Raw genomic sequence first — 27999 nt, forward strand, 5'->3', positions numbered from 1 at the left:
GCAGGGGCTAGCTGACCACGAGCTGCTCTTTATGTGCAAGAGCACCAAAGCAAAGCAAAACGCTGGGGACAGGGAGAGACCAGCTAAGGTCAAGGCCCTCGCAACAGCGCCAAGCAGGTGAACTGGCTGTGCTCACGCAAGCGTCCTTCTGCGACGGATGGCAACAGCTGCCTCACTCTTCCGTGCAGCGGCAAGGGGAAGCTCACGGGTGCCCTGAGGGTGCAGTAGTAAGTAAATCGCTGGGCCAACGCGGCTGGTACCCAAGGGGCCCAGCCATTTGGGGTGCCTAGGAAAATGGGTACCCCATGCCCCAACTCACAGGCCGTGAGGCCTGCTGGGCGTAGAGGTGAAGCCCCAGCAGCCAGTCGCACACCCAAGCAGCGGCGGGGGGGGTGACGAGGGGAGAACGTCTCTCTGCTCGGGGAGATTGCGGGCGGGGTGGGACACAAGGAGCAAATTGATTGAGGTGCCGGGGTAGGGGCAGAGGCGCAATGGGGCTGACGGTGGCGAGAGTCGGCAGGGCCAAGGGCAGAATGGCAGATGAAAGGAGGGAGCCACCAGCCCAGCCTCCCAGTGACCATTACACCGCCTTGGCAGGCAGACGGGCCCCAGCGGGGCTGCCCAGGAAGCAACTCGGCCCTCGGCCCCCGCGACATGTCTGCGCCTTGGCACTGGGCAACCACTGCTGTTTGCAACGCAGCACGGCCCGGAGCGCGACCAGGCGGCGCAAAACGCGCAGCTCAGTCATATAACACCTCCCCACCGCGCAGCGGCCCCACTCAGGCAGGAAGTAGACACTGCGCAGACGTGACGATATCCAATCACGCTGAGTCGCGTCAGGCAGAATACGCACGCGTTTTCGCGCGCTCGCTCGTCCTCTGCGCATGCGCTTTTGAACTCTAGGCGGGCTGTACCGCCTACCCCGGAATGGGGTGGTTAATGGAGCTTATCTTCAGCGATTGTGCGCCTCAGATCTGAGTGCGCCGTGCCCATTGCGGCGACGCATGCGCAGTTTGGGGAAGGGCGGGCGGTTAGGTGTCCTCGGTCACCCGGCGGTGAGGGAGCTGGTGACGTTTGGTGGTTGTCAGTGGCTGCACGGGTGTGGAACCGGTCCCTTCCCCGCGCGCAGGCGCAGTTCGGTGCCGCTGGTCACTGGCCCGAGCGGAGGCGGCCCCGATTCCCGAGCGGAGCGCCGGTTGCGCCCCCTCCTCAGCGGCCCCATGGCGGTGAACTACACGGCGAAAGAGGAGGCGGACGGGCACCCGTCGGGAGTGGGGGCCGCGGGCGGCGGGTCCGGCGGCGGGGCGGGGAAGAGCCGCAAGCCGGATAACACGGCGTTCAAGCAGCAGCGCCTTCCGGCCTGGCAGCCCATCCTGACCGCAGGCACCGTGCTGCCTGCCTTCTTCATCATCGGCCTCATCTTCATCCCCATCGGCATCGGCATCTTCGTCACCTCCAACAACATCCGCGAGTACGAGGTGAGTGAGCGTCGGGACGGGACGGGCCTACCTTGGCCGGAGGGTTGGGGAGGGGGGGGCGCCGCTTCCTTTGGCGGTTACCGGCGGTGGGTCTCCTTGGCCGGAGGCGTGGCGGTTACACGGGGGAAAGGGGCGACGCTCTCCTGTGGCGATTCCCGGGTCTGGAGTCTTGGCTGCGAGGATGGCGCGTCTGCCGGTCTGAGCTCCCTCTGGGCACCCCGGCGCTGCTGGTGGAGCCCTGGCAGGGGCGGATCTTGCGAGCAGGTGCTGTTCGGAAAAGGGAGCGGGGCTTTATTAAAACCGGACTTCTGCAAAACGTCCTGTAAAGAGCCGGGCTGTGATGGCTCAGGTGGGGGTGGTGGGCGGGAGATAATAGGTCTCTGCTGCCATCCCTAAGTTATAGACACTGTTGTGTATATGTGGTGCGGAACTGCATATGCCACTTTGAAACATTGACAAACTCTTCGTTCCCAGCCTGGGTAATAGCTGGAAAACCCAGTCTTCTTCATGGTGCATCCTTTCTCCATATCAGGATTAGGTGGGGTAAGGTGAGGTTGTAAAATGGGTCAAAAGCCTGCAGGGTTAAAGGTGTCACAAAAACATAAATAGCTGGTTTATTCTGCTGTTCCACTAGGCATTGCTAGATTCATTCTGTCTTTTTGTCCTGTGGTAGTTGATGTGGTTTTGGAGACAGAGAAAGGGCTCCTGTAGGAGATGACTATATGTGTCAAGTTTTAATTTTTTAATGACTTGTTTTTCTTTTACGCTGAGTGATGGATGTGGGAAGAACGTAGTGTGGTAAATTCCAAAATACTGGTGATGACCTTACCTGCCACCCTGAGTATTCTCTATTGCTAGTAATTTCTCTAGCCCAGTCAGTATACACTTTTAATATTAGGACCTTGATTTCACTAGGAAGAAGGTGACCTTTTATGAACATATGCTAACACTCTAGTGTGGACCAGGCTGTGTAGTTTAATGCTAGTAGCAGGCTGAGATAAACATTTCTAACTTTTTAAAAGTCCCGTTTATTTTGAGATTATTGGGAAAAAAAACATTGTTTTTCTGGCATGGACGCTCCCTAGAAGCCTAAAATGTCAGAAATAAATGTGGAAGTAATGCAAAATGTTCTGTGTGCTTTTCAGTTTTCATTTTTCAGTGATATTGTAGTATAATCATTACAAAACTTCCAAGCTGAAAAATTGCACATCGGCAAGTTAAAAACAAACTTTCCATCATTGATAAATCTGCTTGATCAACTCTTTACTCCTATATTTTGTGTTGACCTTACTTAACTTTACAGTTTTGAATATAGTGGTCCCATTTAAAACAGTGGGATTAGTGACACTAATAAAATGAAGCTCATATGCTGCTGTAGAATGATCCCTTTAAATATACATTTGGGCATGCAGATCAAGTCATCCCTGTTATGTAAAAAACAGTATTGTTCCCTTCCGACAGTCAGTCAGGGGAGATAATCTCCTTATGAAGATGGAATAATTGTGGAAGGGATTTCATTTGCTAGATTGAAAGAGTATCTGAAGCTTTTCCTTTTGTATATCTTTGGATATTGTATTATGGTAGTATCATTTTAACAAAGGAATATAAAAGTCAGAGTACTTTTAAAATAAAAACCCTCAAAGATGAAGAATTTAAAAGATAAGGTAGAAATATACTTAATGTTCTCCCTGTATTGTGTGTTCTTAATTGCTTTCTAAAAATATACATGCCTTTGTGCCCAAATTGGAGGCCACACATACCATCTCAAAATCAACACTGAACATGTTCTTGATATAATGCTTCAGATGAACATGCAAACTCTAAATTTGAACCTTTAATGATTGGAACAATCGTAAAAAAATATAAATGCTTGCAACAAAATGTATTTAAAATCAAAGGGTATATTTTTTCAGAACGGAGCACCTGAAGTTAAGGCCTTAAATTTATACTTAAACAGCTGTCTGCTTTTCAGAAAAGCTGGGCCTTCCCAGTGTCTGCACTGTCTCTGGGAGCCAGCCTCCCAGGCCAGGTCTACAGGTTTGTTATGGAGCTCACACATGTATGCTAAAAGAACTATAAAACTGTCATGGCTCAGGCTTCCTAACCTAAGACTTTAGAGTGGGCTTGAGAAGTGGAGCCACAATTTCAAAACAGTCTGCTGTTTGCATGTGGCCTGCTAACACAAGCCTATGAACCCAGACTGCCAGATGCAGCGAAGACTTACTGGCTCTTTCTACGCTACAAAAGTAACTTCAGAGTTGCTTACTTCAAAGTACAACTTTGAAGTAACAGACTTAGAAGTTGAATGTCTACACCCACCCTACTTAGACGTTAACCATCAAAGTAGGGCACTACTCCATTCTGGGAATGGAGTAACGACTTCAAAGTTGGGAAAAATGTGTGCATACTCTCTGCTGGCTACTTTGAAGTTAACTTCGACATTAGCACCTAGTGTAGATGCACCCACTGAGTGAGCTCAGTACTTCAGTAACTCAGTGTTTTTGAAAAGTATGCTGTTTTTGTCTAGGTGTCTAGGAAATGCACCTAACCAGCATTTGCACACTTGCTTAACCTTTCTTTCATGAGTAGTCCCGTTGAATAAAGTTAAATATGCGATTAATTGTTTTCAACATTGCGGCTGTGTCTACACCAGCCCCAAACTTTGAAATGGCCATGCAGATGGCCATTTCGAAGTTTACTAATGAAGCGCTGAAATACATATTCAGCGCCTCATTAGTATGTGGGCGGCCGCGGCACTTCAAAATTGACATGGCTCGCCGCCGCGCAGCTCATCCAGACGGGGCTCCTCTTCGAAAGGACCCCGCCTGCTTCCAAGTCCCCTTATTCCTATGAGCAGATGGGAATAAGGGGACTTCGAAGTAGCCGGGGTCCTTTAGAAAATGAGCCCTGTCTGGACGAGCCGCACGGTGGAGAGCTGCGTCAATTTTGAAGTGCCGCGGCTGCCCGCATGCTAATGAGGCACTGAATATGTATTTCAGCACTTCATTAGTACACTTCGAAATGGCCGTTTGCGTGGCCATTTCGAAGTTTGGGGCTAGTGTGGACATAGCCTGGGGCCTATATGTAGACTCTCTTTTTTTGGTGTGGGGGTTTTTCATATTGAGAATGAGACTACAGTGTCTATGTAAAATAGATCTGCTAGCTGTAGAGGAATGTTCTTTTTAAAACAAATAAATGTCTTTCTGCTAGATGTTGGTTTTACAAGTTAAGGTTCAGTGGCATGGGATGTATGTTGTGATAGTGATGATGAAAGATTAGATGTCATTGGAGATCTTTATTTTCCAGGCTCTTTAATGATTGTCTTTTTAAAGCGATATCACCAAGTCTTCAGTCGAGCCTCTACCTACATGCTGGATTTCTTTGGCATGGGCAAATCCCCAAGTGGCATTCAAGCATTTTAGTTGTTTTCCATGCCATATTTGCAGTCCCTGGAATGGAATAAGAGGTGTTTCTGGAATGTAAATATGCCCTGGCCATTACTTCATTCTATATTGTCCCTTCAGAACCATAGCTAGTTGTCATATTTTATAGCAGTCTGTATGCTATTCTGAAATAATTCAGAGCTGACAATTAGAGCCCTGCACAGGTTCAAAATTTGTATCTAGATCCAGTCTATGATCTTAAAAATGAGCTCTGGGTATAAAGTGGATATTTGCAGATTTACAGGACTTTTGATGTAAATTTTGGATCCACATCTCTCCATGGTCAGCAAAAATGGTCTACGGATATCCACATCCATGCCTGCATATATGGATATAAAGCAGGTGTTTGTGGACTTGCAGTGTTCCGCTAACAGAGGGACCAAGGTGAAGAAATAGGAACCAGCTCTTGGGCACATTTAGCTTCCCCATATTTGTGGATGACAGTTGTGGATGATCTAGCTCATTTCATTTTCATCGACAGTGTAAGTTGTTGATAATTAATCCATGGTTTAAAACAAAATTAAAATGTTATGCACTTCACAGATTTCAAACAACTTCATTTTAAGGTAAAATTTAGTCAGGTAATGCCAAAACTTGATATACTTATTGCTTATTTTCCAATAAAGCCATGCTTACAGAGATACTTGAATATTCCTATACATTTAATAACAGTCTCAATCAGTGAATAATTCAGCCTCTTAATATGTGCAATCTATCATGAAGTGTCTTCATTATTATGTATAATTATTTATAAGTAACTGTTTCTTGCTCAGAAAATAATGGTTATGTTGATTTTATTTGTGAAGGGTGGTGTCCAAGAAGCAATTTAAGCATATTGTGTTTAGTACTGGTCACTCTGCTAAATGTCAAATAACAATATAGGTTTTGCACTGATTTTTTTTAAGTTGTCTTGAATTGAGCTATGGAAGCGTTTCAACTGTTTTAATGTAACTTAAGATTGCATATCCTTAACACCAGGCCCTTTTCTAGCATTTTCTCACACTGTTTAGTTCATATAAATGTATGTCACAGGATAAATAGTGTGTTCATAGCTGTCTCTTTTTTTGTTGTCGTTGTTAATGTTTGTTTTTTAAATCCTTATTTAGCTGGATGGAAAACAAGTACAGAGCTAGAAAAAAAGATGTTTTCAATGTCTTACCAATTTCTTCTGTTGACTGTTTCTCCACCTTGGGAACAGTGCAACAAGTGTTGGAGAAATTTAAATTCTTTAGGAATCATTCAAGAGTGAGGCATCATATTGAAAATGAATTCTTAAAGACACTGATAAACTGAGACAGATCTAAAGCAAATTTTTAACATTATCAATAATAGGATGTGTACACACTGGTTGTCCAAGATTTATTTTGTCATGATCAACAAAATTGAACTATAATAACAGTTAAGCATGCTGTCAATTATAGTTGACTGCCAAATTAAAAATATAGAGTTCCTTCTCCTTCTGCATTACTGCAATTAGCTAATACTGTTTAATAGTTGTATTGCCATAGAGCCAAGAGGCCCCAGTCAAGATTGTGATGGTCCCTTTGTTAGTCTACAGATGTGTGGAGAGAGATTCTGCACCTCAGAATTCACAGGCAGTTGTTTAAAGACCTGACGTTGTAAAATACAACCTGCCTTTTAAACCTTGAAATAATAAGCTTCAGCTTTGAGGTGGGACTCTTTGGCTGACTAGAGAGTAAAAGTGGGCTCTGGGTGTTAAGATGTCTTTGAGAGATACTTCGTGCTAAATTTTGCTTGCCATAGAAAACCTACCAATTGTTGACCGCAGAAATTGGTATGATAGTAGTTCGGCTGCTGTTTAACTGCCCATATAGATCAGGACAGACCATGCAATGTGGTCTCAGATCTATACCCAAGGACATTGCTAAAACTGACTCCTTAAATGGTGTTATTTCCAAGTGAACCAAGGACCTAAATCTTTAATTAACCATATTTAATTCAACATTCTTGCCAGTACTAGAAAAACTATCGCCAACCAATAATGAGGGTCAGCAACAGGTTCAGCTGCAACAATAAATCAGATAAAACAGTGTGCAACAGCCTTTCAGAAAACCATGCAAACAGTTGTTCTTACCATTGCTGTTCTGACAGGATGCAGTGTGAAATTTTTTCATTTGCATAATTTGCAACAAAGTATCAAACCACCAGCTAGTATGAGTTGACCCATGTTTATATATTGTCTGAGGTTTTTACTTCTTCATTTTAATGTTGTTTGAATTATATAATTTTAAAGTTAGATGATTAAGAGTAAATCAAAGAACACTAATGGTATTCTCCGCTGTTCAGTGATAATCTGTTCTTCCTAGCTTTCATTAAAGACACGACGACATCATCGTCCTAATATTTACATTTAAGAGCTAGCTTTTCAAAAGCACCCAGCAGTTTCCCAATTGGGTTCTGATTGTTTTTGAAAATCTTTTCTCATCATTTAGATGCCTAAATGGAAAGTTAACAATGTGTTTGGTAAACTTCCATGTCTGTGTTAGTTTTTAACACAGATGTACAGTAAAATTCCTTTAATCTGGCCTCTGATGATCCAGAAATCCTGATGGTCCAGCATCTGGCAAAAATAGACCCATTTCCGGAGATAATCTGGCAAAATTTGATGGTCTGGCATAGAGTGGTCCCCCGAGATATGCAAGGGTTGCGTTCCACGCAACTCTCGCATACCTTGACGTTTGCATAAATTGGTGGTGGGTTGATGGGCTGTGGAATGGGGCAGGAGAGTTAAGCCTGGGGTGGGGTGGGGCTGCAGTGGGGCCGGGTGTGTGGGGGTTGGAGCCAGGCCATGCGGGGGTGATGAAGAAGCGGGAGGAGCACAGGATGGTGAAGTCCAATCATCTGGAAAATTTGGTAATCCAGCACCTGTCTGGTCCCAGACGTGCCAGATCAAAGGAATTTTACTGTACTTTTTTCCTGCTGTGATGTGGAAAATGAACTTGTGAAACCTTAATTCGGTAAAAGGTCTTCTGTGAGGGAATATTCTTTGGCTCTGAGATGGAGAAACAGAAGAGATGGTCAGTCTATTTGGTTTAGTAATTTGTAGTTTGTCTTTCTCTCACTGCAACGCACTGTCTTCTTTCTCTTGCAGATTGATTATACGGGAACAGACCCTTCTAGTCCCTGTAACAAATGTTTAAACATGTCATGGAATAGCACACCACCTTGTACTTGCACCATTAACTTTACACTGGATCATTCCTTTGAGGTATGTTTCTTTGTGTGCAAGTTGCCAACAGAATTACTTTTTTGTGTTCATGTCTTTTGCATTTTATCATTGTTTTTGTAAGGTATTATACGTGTTACCTTCATGTCTGCTTCAGTTTTTTTTCTTAGAGCTCTGCTGCGCCACTTGGTTAAGTCTAAATACTAACTTTGTATGTAAGAGGAACATCATATTTGCCTTACCAGCTTATCCTGTGTGTTGTGTGGGACATAGACTGTGGAGAAGATCTACAATAGTTTTGAATTGGGCCTTAATTCGTTTAGCGTCCTCAAGAATGTGCCATTGTTTCATGCAAGAATGGCTTAGGTGCTAGTCGTCTGGCTCCAGGAGAGGAGTTTCCCATTTGTGGGTCAGAAGTGGGTGTAAATGTCCTTCCTGTAGCCCAGATCTAACCATGGAAAATTCAGGAGAGAGAGGTGGGACTTAGGATACACCCCTCTCATTGGCATTGCCCTTTTAGTAGGTTAGGTGAGGAGCCACTTAATTTGCTGGCTTTAGTGGATAACAGTTTTAGTTACCAGTCTCTCTGTATTCAGAGAGCCTAGGCCTGTGGGCTGCAGGTGGCCCATGCACTCTTGGTCAGTCTCCCTCCCAGCATTTTTGGAGCGCCAAGACTGCTGACTTGTACTCTGTCCCTACTTCTCCTCACTCCGTCACAGAAATTGAGTGCTGCAAATCATCTGTTTGTGGCTGTTCAAGCTCTGGGAGGGAGGGTGAGGAAGGAGCACAAATCAGAGGATTCATGATGCTCTGAAAGTGCTCGGAGGAAGAGGAGTGAGTGGGGACCCCAGTGCATGAGCAGTATGAAGGAAGGGAGCAGATAGGGGTTCACATGCTGAAGGTAGAAACCCCAGTGGGCTGGGGGCTGCAGGTTGCTCACCACTGCCAATCATACAGCCTATTGAGACAAAAGAGGGCCACTCATGCAGCCCGCTCACTGGTTTTTGTTGCCCATGGCTCTGTGATTGCTCCAGGGCTAAAACACTGATGGGGGGAAAAATGATGGGAGCTCAGCATCCACTGGGAGAATGAGTTGATGCAGTCCCAAATCAGGTCTTGTGCGTGCAACTGATTGGTATCCTGATTATCTGTTTCCAGCCAGTCAGTTGTTAATATGCCACCTATAAGCTGTTTATCATGGAGCCAGGATGAGCTGTTTTAGGGAAGGCAACTTCTGCTCCCTCCTGAGCTTCTTACCATAACAAAGTGAAAACAGGAAAATGAACTGCTGTTCCATGCTGTCACTGGAGGAATCAAAACCCTTAGTTGTGATCTGAGCAAGAATTTGCTGTTGGCTGATAGGGCTGCCCCTAGGAACTGGATCAGCACGCTTACCTCCCCCTTAATAACAGTCAGTGCTTCCATTATACATTTCTGTTGCTCCTGATGGAGCAGAGAGAGGCAAAATGGTGGTGGGGCCAGGTCGGGGCACTCTCTGACAAAACCCTAAGCCCATGCCATACCTAGACTCCTAATTCAGACTCTGTGGATCCCATTTTTTTGTTTGTTATTTTTCTAGGGCTACGTCTACACTAGCCAAAAACTTCAAAATGGCCATACAAATGGCCATTTTGAAGTTTACTAATGAAGCGCTGAAATACATATTCAGCGCCTCATTAGCATGCGGGCGGCCGCGGTACTTCGAAATTGACGCGGCTCGCCGCCGTGCAGCTCGTCCAGATGGGGCTCCTTTTCGAAAGGACCCCGGCTACTTCGAAGTCTCCTTATTCCTATCTGCTCATGGCCATTTTGAAGTTTTTGGCTAGTGTAGACATGGCCTAGGTGCCTAAAAGGTAGTGCTGAGTACAACTGTGCCCAAGTCCCTTTGTAGATGCAGGCCTTTAGTGTTGAACACAGTGAATGTGGGAAGTCCCTTGAACTTAGATACTGACCTGCTAAGGAAAATTTCATTGTTGCCTCTGAACTGTCAAAGGGTGAATGTAAAGTATAGGTTAGCTGGATATCCACTTAACATGGCTGTGCTCAAGTTTCTGGTGGTCCCATAAAGTTTGTTTACATCCACTTGTCCAGCTTCTCTATGTTCTGTGCTGTTTTTTAGCTCTAAAGAAGACATTTAGGTATTCTAAAAGCCCAGTAAGCAGTGGAATTGTTGGTAATGCAGCTAGACAATATTGACCTCCTGTAGTTTGGCAAATTTTCTCATTTGGCACCAGTCAGGTCTGGAGGGTGCAGGACTAGAGAGGTTCAACCTGTATTTCATAAATTCTTTATGATGATATGTGAGCCTAGAAGAACACAATGTGTCTTTCAGATACTAGACTTAGTTTGCAATACTGACAATGTAAAACCTTTTGAGCTGTCTTCTGAGTAAATACGTTGAGTATTACTGAGTATAGAATAAATATAGAATAGCAATATGTAAAGATTTATCACTTTCCTGCCTGTATCAACACATGAATGGAATAAAAAATCCTTTTCAATCTGCCATCTTGTATTTTACAGACTAATGTTTTTATGTATTATGGATTGTCCAACTTCTATCAAAACCATCGTCGTTATGTGAAGTCCCGGGATGACAGCCAACTAAATGGTGATAATAGTTCTTTACTTGTAAGTAAACTTATGCTCAAATCTAACAATCAGTAATAATTAGGTAAGGTCAATCAGCATGCAAAAGAAGCATTTTCAGTGTTGAGATAAAATAGATACTTTTCTTTGTGTCCTTGGACACATTGTCAAAGAATCAATGTTATATTGATGACTTCATTTATGTTACACTACATGGACATTACAGGCTTCTATCTGATGGATTGTGGTACAGTAGTAGCTTGATCATTGCTTACTGCAAATAAATGTGTTCCGATTAAATCTGTTATGTCTTTCAGGCAATGAAACCAATTGAGTGGCATCGGTTCTGTCTGAAATTTTATCTTTCACTAATGGACAGTGCTCAGCTAGTCAGCAAATGCTTAGTGATGGATACTCAGATTTGGAATTCCAGTTGATTAGTTAGTACTTATCAAATATCAGTACTAAAATTCATGTGTTCAGAACAATAGTATGAAATTGCTCATGGCCTTGTTAGACAGGTTTTACTTCTACAGGAGGTCTGGGAACACAAAGGCTAGAAGTTAATGGGCAGTTTTTGCTGTGGACCGATATAAATGTAGGTTGCAACTCCCAAATCTGGCATTCTGTCATCTGGCAACATTTGTCATCCAGCAGGACCATGGATCTTTGCAGGACCAGCATGTCCTGGGGCTGGGAAAAGGAGGGGCCAGACACATGGCAGGAGCCCAGGGCAGGGCAGGGCAGCCACAGCTGTCTGGTGGCAAGGGAGGGCCAGCAACAGCCAGGGAACCTCAGCTGGTAAACTGGCAGTGTGGGTTTATGGCCATTCATTGCAGCAGCCAAGTGGGAAGCCGTGGCCTGGGGAAGCTGCACCCAGAGCTGTGTGCAAAGCTCCTGGCTTGGGATCTGCAGCCCCAAGAATCCATGTCTGGGGCTGGGCAGGAAGCTGTGGCCTGGGGAAGCAGAGCTGGGGAGGGGTAGCTGGGGGTGGGAGCTGGTGGCTGGGGAGCCTGTGGGGAGCAGGGGAATCAGGAAGCTTCTGGAGACATCAGGGAGGGAAGCCCAGGAGTCGGCTGAGGCCAGCCAGGGAGTGGGGCTGGGGGAAGGGGGACAGAGACAGAATTGACCATCAATGGTCTGTCAGAATCCCTGGTAGAGGACTGCTCAGGTCCTGAGGGTGCCAGACAAGGGAGGTTGAACCTTTAGCATGGCCTCCCAAGGATTTGTGTAATTCGAGCTACGGTGTACAATGTATTTTTGTTGATCTGGAAAATGGAGTTAAGTGAGGTGGCAAAATTTGCAAATGATACAGATTACTCAAGATAGTTAAGTCCAAAGCAGAGAGTGAACAGTTAAAAAAAAAGAATTTCTCAAAATTGGGTGACAGGGCAACAAAATGGCACATGAAATTCAGTGGTGATCGCAAAGTAGTGCCTATTGGGAAACATTCCCAAGTATTAATGGAAAATTATGGGGTCCAAATTAGCTGCTCCCTCTCAAGAAAGAAAACTGGGAATCGCAGTTCTCTGAAAACATCTGCTCAATATGACATAGCAGTCAAAAAATAACGTTAGGAACCACTGGGAAAGGGATAGATAATAGGATAGAAAATATCATAATGCCACTGTATAAATTCATGGTACACCCACATCTTGAATATTGTTTGCAGTTCTGGTCATCCCTCTCACGAAAGATATAACTAGAAGGTTTGCCTGCTGTTGCTTTGTCCTTAACTCATTTAATTTGTTTTTCTTCATTTAAATCATTGGTCTGTGGTTGGCCTGGGATGAGGGCTTCAGTATGCAGGCTGCCCTGTGCCTCAGCCTTCACTTACCACAGCAGCTTGGGGGGCCAAGTGAGAAGCACTTGTCCACGGTCTTTGCAGCTTAAGTGGGCACTGCTGAGAAAGGGGTACATATCTCTCCCCCCTGCCCCCACTGGGACAGATCCAGGTTTGTTTGTCCCTGCAATGTTCTGATAGAAATGGGGGGGGGGGGTGCCTTTGACCCCACCCAAAGGGTGCCTGGGGTTCAGAAGCTTGGGGCTGGGAAAGTTCTGGATTGTGGGGGACGGGAAGGAAAGGAATTGAGACCCCAGCTTGCCCCTTTCACCGGTGTGGTGATTCTCTATCTTCTGTATGGTTTTATGAGGAGCAATCCCATTCCAGGCACATCTTATTCTCCTAGTACAACCAAACTCTTTAAGTTACAATAAGAAGAAGCTGTATACTGAATTTGGCCATTCTAGTTCTTACTGTTTAGGAGGAGTTTTTAACAAACATACTCACAGACACACTCCCTCAAATATATAGTAGATTGGAAAAAGTACAGGGAATGGTAAAAAAGAAAGGTATGAGGAGAGCTTAAAAACACAGGGACTGTTCAGCTCAGAGAAGAGATGACTTTGAGGGAAGTATGGTAGAGGTCTGTAAAATCATGAGTGATGTGGAAAAAGTGAATAAGGAAGTATTATTTATCTTTCAGATAGTACAAGAATGAGGGATAACCCAGTGAAATTTAAATAGCAGAATTAAAACAAACATGTAAAGGTACTTTTTCACACAAGTACTACATGACTGCTGTTTTGTTTTTTTCACGCAAGGCACAGTCAACCCATGGAAATTGTTGTAAGGGGATGTTGCGAATGCCAGAAGTATAATTGATTTAAAAAAAGAAATACATTCATGGATGACAAATCCATTAGCAGCTCTTATCCAAGATGATCAGGGATGCAACCTTATGCATGCTGTCTCTGGGTATTCCCACTTCTGATTGTCAGAGGTTTAAGGGCTAGACAGCTGGGATCGGATCAATTGATAATTGTCCTGTTCCATTCATATCCACTGACATATCAAGCACCAGCCACTGGTGAAAGACAAGATACTGGGTTGGATGGACCCTTGGCCTGACTGATTAAGGACATCCATGTGTTGTTAATTGACCTATTGTAGCTATGGGCAGTGCAGTAGCATAATGGTAGTTCCACAACTATACCCTCTCATAAGATATAGGAAAATCCATTTTGTTGTTATAGTCTGTCACTGCAGGATTTCTACATACTGAAGGAACTATAACTAGATCAACAGACCATCAAGCTAGCCACATCAACACTGCAGATTAGGTCAGCATATCCGTAGTGCTCAGGGAGATCCAGTTCTAACATGTAAATGTGACGTCCTAAGTTTTAAGTGTGGATTAGGCCTTAAATGCTTGATAAGGGAGTTGTTGGCTGTTTGTAGCTACCCTTTAAAAAAGGGTGGGAGAGATTCAGTAAGTGACTGTTGCACCACAGAAGTTAGGTTTTTTTTTAACTTGAATGAGTTTGGGAAATTGTTACCTTTTTCACATTTAATTTTATGATAGCTATTGCTCTTATATCAATATATAAATATTTTACTTTTAAGCCTTGCATCTTTTTCAAATAGTTAATGTTCTCTATGGTTTAAGAGTAGAAATATGTTTAAATACACTTTGGGTATGCTGAAGCATTAGATAAAAAGCATACAAAGACTACATTTATATAGAGCCTTGATTTTAAAAAACATGTTATATTCTACAGTGTATCTGAACTTAGTTTTAGTTTTGGTTTCTATTGAGTAAAACTACTATTAATATTAAAAATATTTATAAATAACTTGAATTACCAAATGTCTAAACTATGTTGTTCAAAGGATACAGAAAATCTAGTTTAGAATGGGATTAGCTAGGTTTCAACTATATCTTCTTCTTCTCTTTTTAATTAGAATCCCAGTAAGGAGTGTGAGCCTTACCGCACAAGTGAGGGTAAACCTATTGCTCCATGTGGAGCTATTGCCAACAGTATGTTTAATGGTATGGTATTTTCTTTTAAATTACCTTATAAAATATCGAGAAACTTTTGCAATCCGGTACACACATGAAATTGTGCTATAAATTACTTGAAATCGATTACATGGGTGAAAGGATTTTCTCTTTAAATTAGATGAGTTTTAACTGTGCAGAGAAAATAGATTTTTTTATGCAGAAGAAGAAACATGCTAGGGGAACTGCTACTGCTTATTCTCCTTCTGAAACAGTTACCAGATTCTTTCAGTTATGACAGCAAGGTGTGGGGATAACAGCCAGTGGCATGTGGAAGTTGTTTTTATATATATATATATATATATATATATAAAATAAAACATATGTAGGTGAAGGATCAGAATCTGGGGATAACATGGGCAAGCACAGCTGGAACAAAGGAGATAAGGAGAAGAATAGAGTGGAAAATATAATTATCTTAGATATTAATATACAAATACAAAAATATGGGGAATAAATAGGGAGAATTAGAAATACTAGTGAGGCGAATTTCAGCTATGCAGGCACCTGATGGGAAAATTATACAACAGGGCGCAGCTTATCCAACAAGTTCTTAGAATGCATGGACAACTTTTTACAGAAGGTGGTGAAAGCAACGAGGGGAGAGGCTGTTCTAGATTTGATTCTGACAAACGGGGAGGGACTATTTCAGAATCTCAAAGTCAAAAGCAGCTTGGGCAAAAATTATCATGAGTTGATAGAGTTTGTGTTTGTAAGAAATGGTAAGAAGGAAAACAGAATAAAGGGAATAGGTTTGAAAAGACAGACTTTAGCCAACTGAGAGAATTAGTGGGTAAGATCCCATCGGAAGCAGGTCAAAGGGGAAAACAGAGTTGTCAGCTGTTTAAAGAAACATTATTAAGGGCACAAGAGCAAACTACCTCAACATGTAGGAAAGAGGAAGTTTTGGTAGGGAACATGCTGGCTTAACCAGGAAATCTGCAGTGTCTTGAAACTGAATAGAGTGTCTTTCAAAAAGTGGAAAGTAGATTAAAAAATCCTCACAAGCATTTGGGGACAAAATTAGAAGGACCATGGCACAAACTGAGATTAATCTAACTATGTATATTGAATAAGGGGTAACATATACAAGGTAAGCAAGAGGATCACCAAGGACCTAGAAGGCCCTTTACTCAATGAGGAGGGAAAGAATAACCAGAAAACATAGCAATGGCAGAAGTGTTATATGCCTTTTCTGTTGATTTTCATCAGCTGTGGTAATCAGATGACTGATGTAATGAATACTTGTATAAATGGGGGTAATATCTGAGACAAAAATAAAAAGAAAAGTTAGGAATTACTTAGACAGGTTAAATGCCATCAAGTTGGCAAGGCCTGATTAACACCATCTTAGAATAGCTAAGAAACTGGCTGAAGAGATCTCTTCTCTATCTTTGAGATCTCGTGGGGGATAGGAGAGAGCTCCCAGAAGTGAAGAAGTGCAAATGTAGTATCTATAAAAAGGGGAGTAAGAGCAACCCAGGGAATTACAAGCAATCAGCTTAACTTTTGTACCCAGAAGGATAATGAAGCAAATAATAATAATAATAATAATAATAATAATCCCTTTGTAAGCATCTGAAAGATAACGTGATAGGGAACAGCATGGTTTTGTCAGGAGCAAATGTCAAATCAACCTAATATCCTTTTTGAACAAGGTAACAGGCCTTGTGGATGGGCCAAAGTGGTAGCTGAGATATATTTCGACTTTCAAAAGGGTTTTGATGAAGTCTCACATGACTTTCTCATAAACTAGAGAAATACAGCCTGGACTTGTCCAGGCTGAAGGTGGGTGCATAACTTGCTGGAAAATGGTACTTTGTAGTTGTCAATAGTTAACAATGGATCTTGGAGGGCAGATGACTGGGGGGTTCTAGAGGGATCTGTCCTGGTTCTGGTTCTTTTTGTATATTTTCATATATTTTTAAATTTATTACATAGATAGTGCACTTATAAAGTTTGTGGATGACACAAATTTGACAAGGGATTCAAGCCTTTATTTTGGGGTGGGGGGCATGGTTTTGGGGTCAGAATTAGAATTCAGGGTGATCTCGACAAGCTGGAGAAATGTTGTTGGAGTAAATAGGATGACATTGATGGACAAATGCAAAGGACTACAAGTAGAAAGCAATAGTCAGTTGCACAAGTACCAAATGGGAAATGAGCACCTGGAAGCAATATTTCTCAAAAGAATCTCCAGTTTGTAGTGAATCGTAAATTTAATGAGTCAGTAAGGTAATTCTGTTACAAAACAAACATGGTGGGATATATTAGTAGGAGTGGTGTAAGCAAGACACAGGAAGTATTCTTTCACTCTCTTAAGCATTGATAAGGCTTCAGCTTGTGGGGTTGTGTCAACTTCTGGGCAGCACATTTTGGGAAAGATGGACTTTCTCCAGTTTAACAAAACAAAAAGCACTCATGTAACATTTTAAAGACTGACAGAATAATTAGGTGATAAGCTTTTGTGGGGCAGAAATACAGCACTAATTTTCAGATATGACGTGGGTCTGCCCCACGAAACCTGATCACCTAATAAATTATTTTGATAGTCTTTATAGTGCTTCATGACTGCTTTTATGTTTTAAGATACATACTAACATGCCTACCTCTCTGTTGCTCTTCTATATGGACAAATTGGAGAAAAGTAACAAATATAATTAAAGGTATGTTGGGCTTGTTTAATCTGGAGAAGACTGGGGGCAGCCCATAACTGTCTTCAAGTATGTAAAGTGTGTTTTAAGAAGAGGTGAGAATTTGTTCTCCATATCCACTGAGGACAGGAGAAGATTGTAATGAGTTAATATTGCAGCAAGAGAGATTTAGGTTGGATATTAGAAAAAACTTTCTTAATTATAAGCGTAAGTAAGCCCGCAACAAACTTTCTAAGGAGAGTGTTTATTGGTGGCCTTTTACGAAAAGGTTGATAAATACATGTCTTGGTAGGTCTGGATAATGCTAAGTCCTGCCTTAGTGCTGCGCCCTTGATTAGAAGACCCGTCAAGGTCTCTCTTAGTCCTACATTGATATGATTCTATGATTTATTGGGTCCTATGAAAAAACTCATTTACTCCGATAGTCATGGGGCATAAATGCTGCCTTTTCCAGATTTTCTAGAAATATCAAAACTCCTGAAAAGATTATTCTAGAGTTGAATTGAAAGGTTTTTTTATCCCTTCTCTAACTTGAATTTCTCATATTAGATACATTGGAATTGTTTTTCGTTGATAATGAAACAAGAATCCCTATTACTCTGAATAAAAAAGGTATTGCTTGGTGGACAGATAAAAATGTTAAGTTCAGGAATCCTTCTGGAAATACAAATAATTTGACAGCACTTTTTCAAGGTAAGAAATCTTAACATTTTAAATTGACCAACAATGTGGAAAACATGTCAAATATATTTTATTAAAAAATACTGTTTTCTTTTGTCTTCCCCAGTGCAAGCGTTGTAATGGGTATCCTAGGGCTTGTCTACACTTGCCCCCAGCTTTGAAGGGGGCATGGTAATCGGGGCGATGGGAGATGACTAATGAAGTGCTGCAGTGAGTATGCAGCACTTCATTAGGCTAATTTTCCCCTGCAGCAGCTTTGAAGCGTCAAACTTCGAAATGCCCACACTACTTTGCAGTCCCTTTACTCCTCAAAATTTTGGGGAGTAAAGGGACTTCGAAGTAGCATGGGCTCTTCGAAGTGCCCGCAGCTACATGTGTGCCGGTGTTTAGAAGTTCGACGCATCAAAGTTGCCGCGGGGGAAAATTAGCTTAATGAAGTGCTGCATACTCACCACAGCACTTCATTAATAATCTCCTGTGGCCCTGATTGCCATGCCCCTTTCAAAATTGGGGGCAAGTGTTGACCCAGCCCTAATATAACAAGGCTGTGATGCTGATAAGAATACCAAGCTCAGCACATTTTTGCCATCCAGAGACATAAGTTCTGTCATTTTCAGACAATCATTTTAGCATGTAGATATGAGTTTTACTGCAGTATTTTTATTAAAGATTTTAAATTAGTGCAGTCATTGAAAGCAACAGATATTTTTAAAATGCTGGAATTAGAATGTTATTTCACAGACATCACACGCATCTCAGAGAACTGGAAGGGACCTCAGGAGATCACTAGTCCAGTCCCCTGCCCTCTTGGCAGGACCACGCACCAGCCCTGACATCTATTTTATTTCCAGCTGATCTTTCTAAAATTCTAGAAAATGTCTTATACAAGGTTACTGGTTTGTCAATGAAAACATCACAAACACTGTAAACATTAAAAAGAAAAATTAAGGCCCATTATTCTAACTTCATAAGCCAGATTGTTTAGAAAACCCACATTTACTGTATCTGACAACCCTCTAACTTGTAAGTGTTTATGGAAGAGTGGGGTAATGTGCTTTATTTAAACAAAAACTATCCTGATGGTTATGACTTTAAGGCGTAAACTCATTCTTTTAAGAAATAAAATACAGGTTGAATCTCTTTTGTCTGTTATGCTTGGGACCTGACTAGTGCTGGATGAAAGAATTTGCCTGACCCCAGGATGTGCATATTACCTAGTACATTACAAGCACTTTCCCTGCTTACTGGGCTCTTAGAAGACACTTATGAGTAAATAACAGCACAGTGAGAGCCAGGACTGGTGGTTGTAAACAAACTTTATGGGACCATGGGAAATTTAGCCACACCCATGATGTGTGGTCATCCAGCTAACTAAAATCGTGCTGGATTATGGATATTGTAGGTTAGCGAGTTCCTGGATTAGAGAGGTTCAACCTGTATCTGAAATATAACATCCAGCTTGCAATTAGTGCATTAGTGCTAATGTTGCGCTTAAGTACTAGCTTCTTTTTTCATCTCTGCTTGTTTCACCATTTTTGTTAATCCTGTGATATCATGTTCTAACTTCTTGTGTCATGGTTAAAGATACACATGGTTAAAATCACATCCATAAGGAAGGGTGGTATTTATACTGTTAATAGCCCTTTGGGATTTTGTGTTTTAATAATGTAACTTTGAACCACTCAGACTACTTTTCTTTTTTGTGTTTATTTAGTTTCCAGCCGTTCAGACATTGATTGATTGTAATATGCTAACATTGTATTGCAATTTTTAGATTGCTAACTCTCAGAGAAATCCTAATACTCTATATATTCCCAAAACACTTTTACTAATCTTAAATTTAAAAATATTTCTATTAATAGGTCCTATAAAATCATGTTTTCCAAAATCAGGTTTTTTAATTAAATTGATCTGAGCATGACCTTCTGTTTTCTGGCAACTGGATTAATTTATTTGATTGATTTATAATTGGCTAAATCCTAATTTATCTTTGATTGGCAATATCTGGAAATGCACATAGAACCTCTGAGTCTTGGAGAAAAGTTCTTGAAGTTCTCAGGTATTAAAACCTGGAAGAAATAGCTTTTAAATATTTCTAGTTAATTGAGTTCTTCGATTTTAGGCACAACGAAGCCTGTGAACTGGCCCAAACCAGTGTATATGCTGGATTCAGAACCAGACAACAATGGGTTCATTAATGAAGACTTTATTGTATGGATGCGTACTGCAGCATTGCCTACATTTCGTAAACTATATCGACTGATTGAGAGAGAGAATAACTTGCAGCCTACCTTACAAGCTGGAAAATACTCTTTAGACATCACATACAGTATCCTTTATTGAAACATAAAAATTGCTATCACTTTGTATATCTGGATGTATATTTATAGCTTTCAGAATCTGATGCATGTAAGTATTTCAATTTTATGACTGTGATATGAAACTTTTTAAGACGAATTCAGAGAAGCTAATGCAACGCATATTGTTTGTGAATAATTAATGTCCTTTTTTGTGCTTTATTAGTTGCATAGCAGAATCACACAGTATGTGTACTTTAAAACTGATTAAATTATCAGCCCAGTTTACTATTTCTGTAGAGAAGCCTGCTTTGGCTACTTGGCTGGAAGAGGGCAACACAGCACCTATGTTGATGTTGGAAGCAGTGCCCAGATTAATCACAAAGAGGAAAGCTTGGCATTTATCAGACACACAGAAAGTTCCAGGTCTAACGTTTCACATTTTTGATTTGTCCTCAAATGAGCCAGTGCTTAGACCATATGGGAAGCTTTTGAATTAGTTTTTGCTGTGAAAACTGGTAGCTCTAAGAAAGTTGAAGCATGAACAGATTTCTTGATGGGCTTTGTGAAACAGCCTGAGTTTTTAAACTTCATAAATGGTAAAATCAACGAGAAGTCCAGTGGCACCTTAAAAGCTAATAATTTTATTAATGGTACAGTAAACCCTCAAGTTATGCAGGGGTTGTGTTCCTGCAACCCCTGTGTAACTTGATTTTTTTGTGCAAGTTGGTTCCCAGCTCCCTGCTGCTTGGGGAACCCGGGAAACTGACCAGCCATGAGCATGCATATGATAATGTGTGTATAGGTTGTGTTTTAGGATATAGTATAACTTGTTAACCTGTTACCATCCATGAGCTGGTCAGTTTCCCGGGTCCCTCAAGCAGCAGGAAGCTGTGAATCAGACAGCAGCTTGGCTCCCCTCACAGAGCCAGAAAACTGGCCAGTGCAGCAGCCTTGATCAGTTTCCTGGCTCCAGCCAGTGGAGGGGATCTGGGAACCAGGGGCAGGCTGATTCCCAGTTCCCTTCTACTCCTTCCAGCCAGGAAACTGACCAGGGCTGCTTCCCTGGTCACTTTCCCAGCTCTGCAAGCTGAGGGGATCCAGGCTGCTGTTTGGTTCCCAGCTCCCCTCTGCTTGTGGGACCAGGAAACTGAACAGATCACCAGGGCTGGTCAGTTTCCTGGCTGCTTATGCCTTCCTTCCCCCAGCGGCATGGCTGTCACTGTGACAGTCGTGACACTGGGAGAGGGCAGAGAGAAGGCTTTTGGCTTGTCTAGCTGTGCAGACGAGCTGCAGGGGCAGGCAAGCTAAAAGCTGTCCGGGTAGCTCGGCAAGCTAAAAGCCTTCTCCTTGCCTTTCCACAGCAGTGCACCTGTCAGGGTGACAGCCACTCTGCTGGGGGAAGCAGGGAGAAGAGGCTCTTCGCTTGCCTAGCTACCTGCAGCTGTAGGCAGCTAGGCAGGCTGACAGCTGCAGAGCAGCTTCAAGTTGTGCTTAACTCGTGCTAAAGCAAGTTGTGCACAACTTGAAGCTGCATATTTCCAGCGTTTACTGTATAAGCTTTCATGAGTTACAGTTCATTTAAGCAGAAAGAAAAATAAATAGGTAAGGATACAGAGATGGGAGTGTTACATCAGACCTGATTCAATCAGGGTGGATGTAGATAAGAAAGTGAGACTATCTGCAGTGGAAAATTAGTTACTAGATTGAGAGCCATTCCCAGTTCCTATTAAAACCTATTCTGATCTTGTTAAAATTGCATATGAATTCCAGCTCAGCAATTTCATATTGCAGCCTGTTTTTGAATGTTTGTTTGACTTGAAAGTTACCAACCTCAAGCAAAAAAGATAGCTTATTTTGAAATAACACAGCTACACACAAGAATGCATTTTTAAATATCACCGCGCTATTTTGTCCCAACATATAGTGCCTATTTCAAAATAGTGCCATTGGGCACCATTATGGCTTACAGTCTTCCCTCACCTTATGTGAGTAATTCGTTCCTGAAAAACCCCTCTTAGGGTGAATTCTCTTAAGTCGAAAATGTAATTACCATTAATTTCAATGGGAAAAAAATTATGCATTCCTGAGCCCCAAAATTTACACCCATTTATGCTAAAACAACACCAAATCCCATTAAATCTGGTGCAAGGGGGTGGGCAGGGCAGAGCAGGGCACGGGGAGGCAGCCCGGTCTGAGCACAGCTTAGGTTAAGCAGGGAGGGGGCACTTCCAGGGGCTGGCTGCGCGGGAAGCTAGGCAGGCACAGGGGGCCCCCGGCTGGCGAGGGGCGATGCCTTGCTCTTGTGGGGCTGCGTGGCGGAGAGGCCCCGCTGGCGGTGGGTGAGCTAGGCGCTAGATGGGAGGGAGCGCCACAGATGGCGAGTGGTGCCCGAAGCACAGCTACGCAGGGCAGGCAGCAGTGGCCCCCTAGGCACCCAGGGGATGAGTGGCAGCAGCGGGGCCGGGATGGTCTGCCTGCCCAGCATCCACGGCTTGCAGAGCGGCATGATCTACTGCCGGGACTTGGACGAGTCTACCTCACCGCACCAGACTGCCCCCCCGCACAGCTTCTTTGTCAGGACTAATGCAGCTGACTCCATCCCTTCGGTGCTTGCCTACCAGAGCCGCCAGCCTCCAAATCAGTCCTTGTAAATGCGAAGAAATGCCTCATAAGCTGAAGTAGGGGTATTAAATGAAACTCCTTGTAAAGTCGAATTCTCATAACTCGAATGGGCGTATCTCGGGGTACGACTGTATTTTGAAGTAGTGCTATTCTGTCCCTGTGTCCACACGACCCCCTTCCTTTTGAAAGGGGCATGTTAATGAGCGGGTTTGAAATATGCTAATGAGGTGCTGCAAAGAATATGCAGCGCCTCATTAGCGTAATGGCGGATGTGGCAATTCGAAAGTGCGGCTTTTCAAATCGCACGCCGTCCGTGGAGACGGGACCTTCCGAAAGGACCCCCCCATTTTTCTAAAGCCCTTCTTCTGATCACTAGATAGGAAGAAGGGTTTTCGAAAACTCGGGGGGGGGGGGGTCCTTTCGGAAGATCCCGTCTCCACAGGTGGCGGGCGATTCAAAAAGCCACACTTTTGAATTGCTGTGGCCACCATTGTGCTAATGAGGCGCTGCATATTCATTGCAGCGCCTCATTGGCATCTTTCGAACCTGCACATTAACATGCCCCTTTCGAAAGGAAGGGGCTCATGTAGACTCAGACTATGTCTTAGCAGTGCCTGTTTCAAAATAGCTATTTTGAAATAGGCGCTATTCCTCCTGTAATGAGGTTTACAAAATACGAGATTATGTGCCGACTGTTTGTTTTGAATTTATATCAAAATAGCTTGTGCATAATGTGGACATTAGCAAAGTTATTTCGAAATAAAGGCTGTTATTGCAAAATAACTTGCCATGTGGCCATAGCCTAACTGACCTAATTTTCTTTGTTTTCATGTACTCTCTTCTACTGTGCAGCAAAGTGAAAAACAGTAAGGCTGTGGCCACACTTGGCCAAAATTTCGAAATGGCCACGCTAATGGCCAAATCGGAGAATACTAATGAGGCGCTGAAATGAATATTGAGCACCTTATTAGCATGTGGCTGGCCACAGCACTTCAAAAGTGCTGCGTTATGCTCGCGCACAGCTTGGCTACATGGGGACCCTGCAAACATCGAAATATCCTTAGTCCTGTCAGTTCTCTGTTAGCCGAGCCACGCACGAGCGAGTGAAACACGGCACTTTCAAAGTGCTGTGGATGGCAGAATGCTAATGAGGCGCTGAATATTCATTTCAGTGCCTCATTAGTATTCACTGATTTGGCCATTAGCATGGCCATTTCAAAATTTTGGCCAAGTGTGGCCACAGCCTATGTGTAACTACAATAAGATTCTTCTTTGCTATTCCGGAATGGATTATTTCAAAATAATGCTAAGCTGTTAGGGGTAGGCTGTGTTATATTCTGTTACCAACAGAAATTGAAGGTTTTAATGTGCTAGGCACACTAACAATTAGTTGACTGGCTTTAGGATGAATTTTCCTAAATGTTCTTCAGATTATCCTGTGCACAGCTTTGATGGACGGAAACGGATGATTCTGAGCACCATCTCATGGATGGGAGGCAAAAATCCATTTCTGGGAATTGCTTATATTACTGTTGGGTCCATATGCTTTTTTCTAGGAGTCGTGCTGCTAGTCATTCATCATAAGTATGGAAATCGAAACAATAGTGCAGACATTCCCAATTAGTCTTGCATTCTGAAATGTACTGCATGTGCATCAAGGCCAGTCCAGAGTGGACCCAGTTTTTGATAGCTAAATCTGCTTATAATGCTTCTGAAGCTGGGTGCAAAACTCTTTCTCTAAAGCCTTTCTTCCGCTTGCTGTGGATTGACTTTTAAAAATGACGGGTATTTAATTAGCTATGCTGATTGTATCTATGCTGACTGTATAAATTTCTGATGCTTGCCTCTTCCCAAGCAGACTACGTAATGCATATAGTCCCTGTTCCCTTAATGTATTTGCTGCTTGTTACTGTGCTATGTAATATATGCATATGATAATGTGTGTAGAGGTTGTGTGGAGAAACAAGACTGTTTTAGGATATAGTATAACTTGTTAACCATTCACAATGTCAGTACTATTGAAAGGAAAAAAATTAGTGTTTGTCCATGTCACTGTATTGTGTGCATAGGCTTTTTATGTTCCTTGCTGAGATGTTTAATATATTAAAGTTGTAAAATATTTCCTGTATCAAGTCCAAGTACGTGACACCTTAAATCTTCATAAGATGCTGTTATAAATGCACAGAACTATATATTTTAGATATCAGATGTACCTAGCATGAGAATTAGCATCCCCTGAAAATGTGTGTCTGCCAACTGACGATATGGGTGAATTTCCAAGTCTAGTTTCAACCTGGAAAAAGAGAGAGAAACTAGCTTTGTTCTAAATATTTATTTTGCTTGAAGTCATATTGAGAAAATACTTGCTCGTTATATGAGTGATCTTGCTCTTTATGAGCAGTTCAGAGGTATTAATCGAGAAGAAATGAAGTTCTTTTCAGTCATAAATCAGGGTAGAATGACTGTCTTGCCAGTGCAGGAACCTCCTTGTTCTGCTGCAGTTAGAAAGAAGGCATAGATGTTCAGAGTAGTCTTTGTTGTAGTAAATCAAATGCAATGTTTGGTTCCCACATTATTTGGAAAAAAGTGAAATTTAGTCTTGAAGCAAAGTGTTCAAATCCTCACATGAAAGAATTACAATTTTTCGAGGTAACCATCCCTTTTCTTTTAACATAAATTGAGCTTTTAAAGAAAAAAGTCATTTAAATGTCTGTTACAGGAAGTTTGCACTGCTCCCTCAAAGCTCAACATTAAAACCAATTACACTTGTTGGTTCATTCAAAGTTAATTGTAAATTTAAGTTACTTCAATCTTGTAATTTTAAATGATGCACATTATACATTGCAATTTAAATGACAGCTGTTACTGTACATGTAACAGGTGTGATAAAGTATGCAAATATTCAGTTATTGAATAAATGCTGCAAATTATTTGATGAAACTTTTGTCCTTTAAACAAACTTATTGTCACCTGAATTAATATGTATTGTATTTTGCTGAATGTACGATTTCAATGCAACTTAGCCAAGTTGTATTGTTTTTGAAATCATATACATTTATTCATGTTTTAGTAGCTTGTAGTCAGATTCTGAAATACACTGTACTAATGTATGAGTTTTGAGGAGATCTGTGACCATTTGTTTACTGAATTGTTTCCTTGTGTAGTATTTCAAGTTAGCAGTGTAAATAGTTCCTTTGTTTACCATGTGAAATAAGGCAAAAGTTAAACCATTGATTTAGATGGTATGTTATCAGTGAGCAAAGAAACTAACTAAAATGCATATAGTTGACTACACCATAGAATGCGTCAGTACAATATATAATGGTTTTATGTCCAAAAGAACAGTTTGATTTTTTTGAAGAGTTGAAGTTTCATAAATGTCACCGGCATTACAGAATTGGAGCATACAACTTTGATTAGTATCTCCACACAACATAATACAAAAGCTGCACAAAATAAGTTAGGTTAAAAAAATTACTTGTGCCTGTAGTATAGTTGCTAGATCTTATTTATTAAACTAGTAGGGACACTTCTTTCAGTTACTGATTATTTAAATATTTTTATTTTAATAATCTTTTTTTGGCTTGTGTTTGTCAGCTTAATAAAGGTAAACTGAATATATGTTACTGTGTTCATAATATGTGGAATGTAAGGAATGCTTTCACTTGAGTTACCTGCAACAACTGAAATACCATTTCAGGTGAAGAACTGATTCTATCAATATGTAAAGATCACTTTTTGACTGGTTTGAGAATGATATTTTTAGGGCAACGTGTTTCCTCTGCAATGGCAGAATATGTTCATTCCCTAATCTTGCTGTTATGTGTGACAGTCTCCTCTCATCCTGCATTCCCCTTTTTGGAGATCTCCTTAACTAAGTGGATCCGGGGGAGTACATTTTGCTGTCCTTGTCAAATTAAAAGGGGGGATTTTCCTTGATTTTAGATAAATTTACTGATGTATGTTCTCAATCCTGAGGACCCAAATTAAAAAGTAAAACTTACACACCATAGTAAAGGAGATAACTAAATAAATGCTCCTAGTTTCACTTCAGCAAGTAGCTTGTTTCGTCCTTTTTCTTGCAAGTTGTCAGCATGCAGTCTGTTTTTATACGTCTGATTCCAGTGTCCCTGATTGACCCTTCCCTGGGCAATGTCAGTCTCTGGGACTTGTGTCCCCTTCTGGAGTCTTTCCACTTATGTGTGCAGATAGGGACTTGTCCATCATATCAGGCATCCTACACAATGGTATGTTCCTCATTTAAACTACCATTGGACATTTTCCAAATTCTTCTAATTTTGGCATTGCTGAGACAATGTGTCCAGTGGAGGGTTCCTGGAAGTTCATTGTTACCATGAAAATCTTCTTGTGAAGCAGAATCTTCCTTTGAAAGAATATTTAGAAAGACTAAGAGACCACTCCTTTTGTCTCCAAACAAATTCTCATGGTGTAATATCAAGTCCTTAAGCTCTCTGGATCTCATGGTAAAACCTGTTTGTAACCAAGCAGATTTTGGGCAACCATCCAGTTTCAAGCAGTGGTTCTGCAACTATTCCCACGTAAAAAGTTATCTGAACTTCAGAACAATTGGAACCTGCAGGCTGCTTGTTGGACCCACAGCTTTGTATTGCCAACTTCAAACTTGGAGGCCCTGACTCTTTAAAAAAAAAAAAAAAAAAAAGCGTGTGGAATGGGCTTGTTAGCTGGGAGAGGCAAAGTGGCACTGGTACTTAGTCTTGGCCTGGAGTACTCTTGTTATTTTGATTTTAGATTTGTGAGTTTACTTTTAGAAGCATGCAAGGGCAGCCTTAGGCTCACTATGTATAGCAACCTCCATGGGGAGAAGTAGCTGTACATTAGCAGCAAGAGACATCCTGCACACATTAATATATCTCTACATAGTTTAGCGCCTGAAGGCAGATACTACAGTGGGTGTTGTTCAGCTACACTGACAGGATGCAAATCTAATTGCAGGCTGCCATACCTGAAACAGAAGAGTGTAACAGGATACGTAGAGTGTACTGGCCCAAGAGATCACCTCTCCTGAGGTAAGACTACCAGAGAGAGGTGCTGCTATGCTACAAAATGCAGGATTGTTGAGCCCATGTGGAATATATGTCTGACAAAATTTGAGGTACTTTTAGTGACGTGACTTGGTTTTCCAAAGAACAACTTACTGTACTGTACCTTCTAATTTGTGTAA

The 27999-nt window shown here is 41.9% G+C and overlaps 1 protein-coding gene across 1 annotated transcript; it reads left to right on the forward strand.

Moving 5' to 3' along the window:
- Positions 1-929: 929 nt before the first annotated feature.
- On the forward strand, positions 930-26849 carry TMEM30A (transmembrane protein 30A). Its single transcript, XM_074991006.1, has 7 exons — positions 930-1478; positions 8034-8150; positions 10632-10739; positions 14443-14530; positions 17743-17886; positions 19997-20203; positions 24227-26849. The coding sequence occupies exons 1-7, from the start codon at positions 1005-1007 to the stop codon at positions 24418-24420; spliced, it is 1332 nt and encodes a 443-aa protein (XP_074847107.1). The 5' UTR covers positions 930-1004; the 3' UTR covers positions 24421-26849.
- Positions 26850-27999: the final 1150 nt, after the last annotated feature.

This window comes from Carettochelys insculpta, chromosome 3 (assembly GCF_033958435.1).
Source record: "Carettochelys insculpta isolate YL-2023 chromosome 3, ASM3395843v1, whole genome shotgun sequence".
Taxonomy (NCBI): domain Eukaryota; kingdom Metazoa; phylum Chordata; order Testudines; family Carettochelyidae; genus Carettochelys; species Carettochelys insculpta.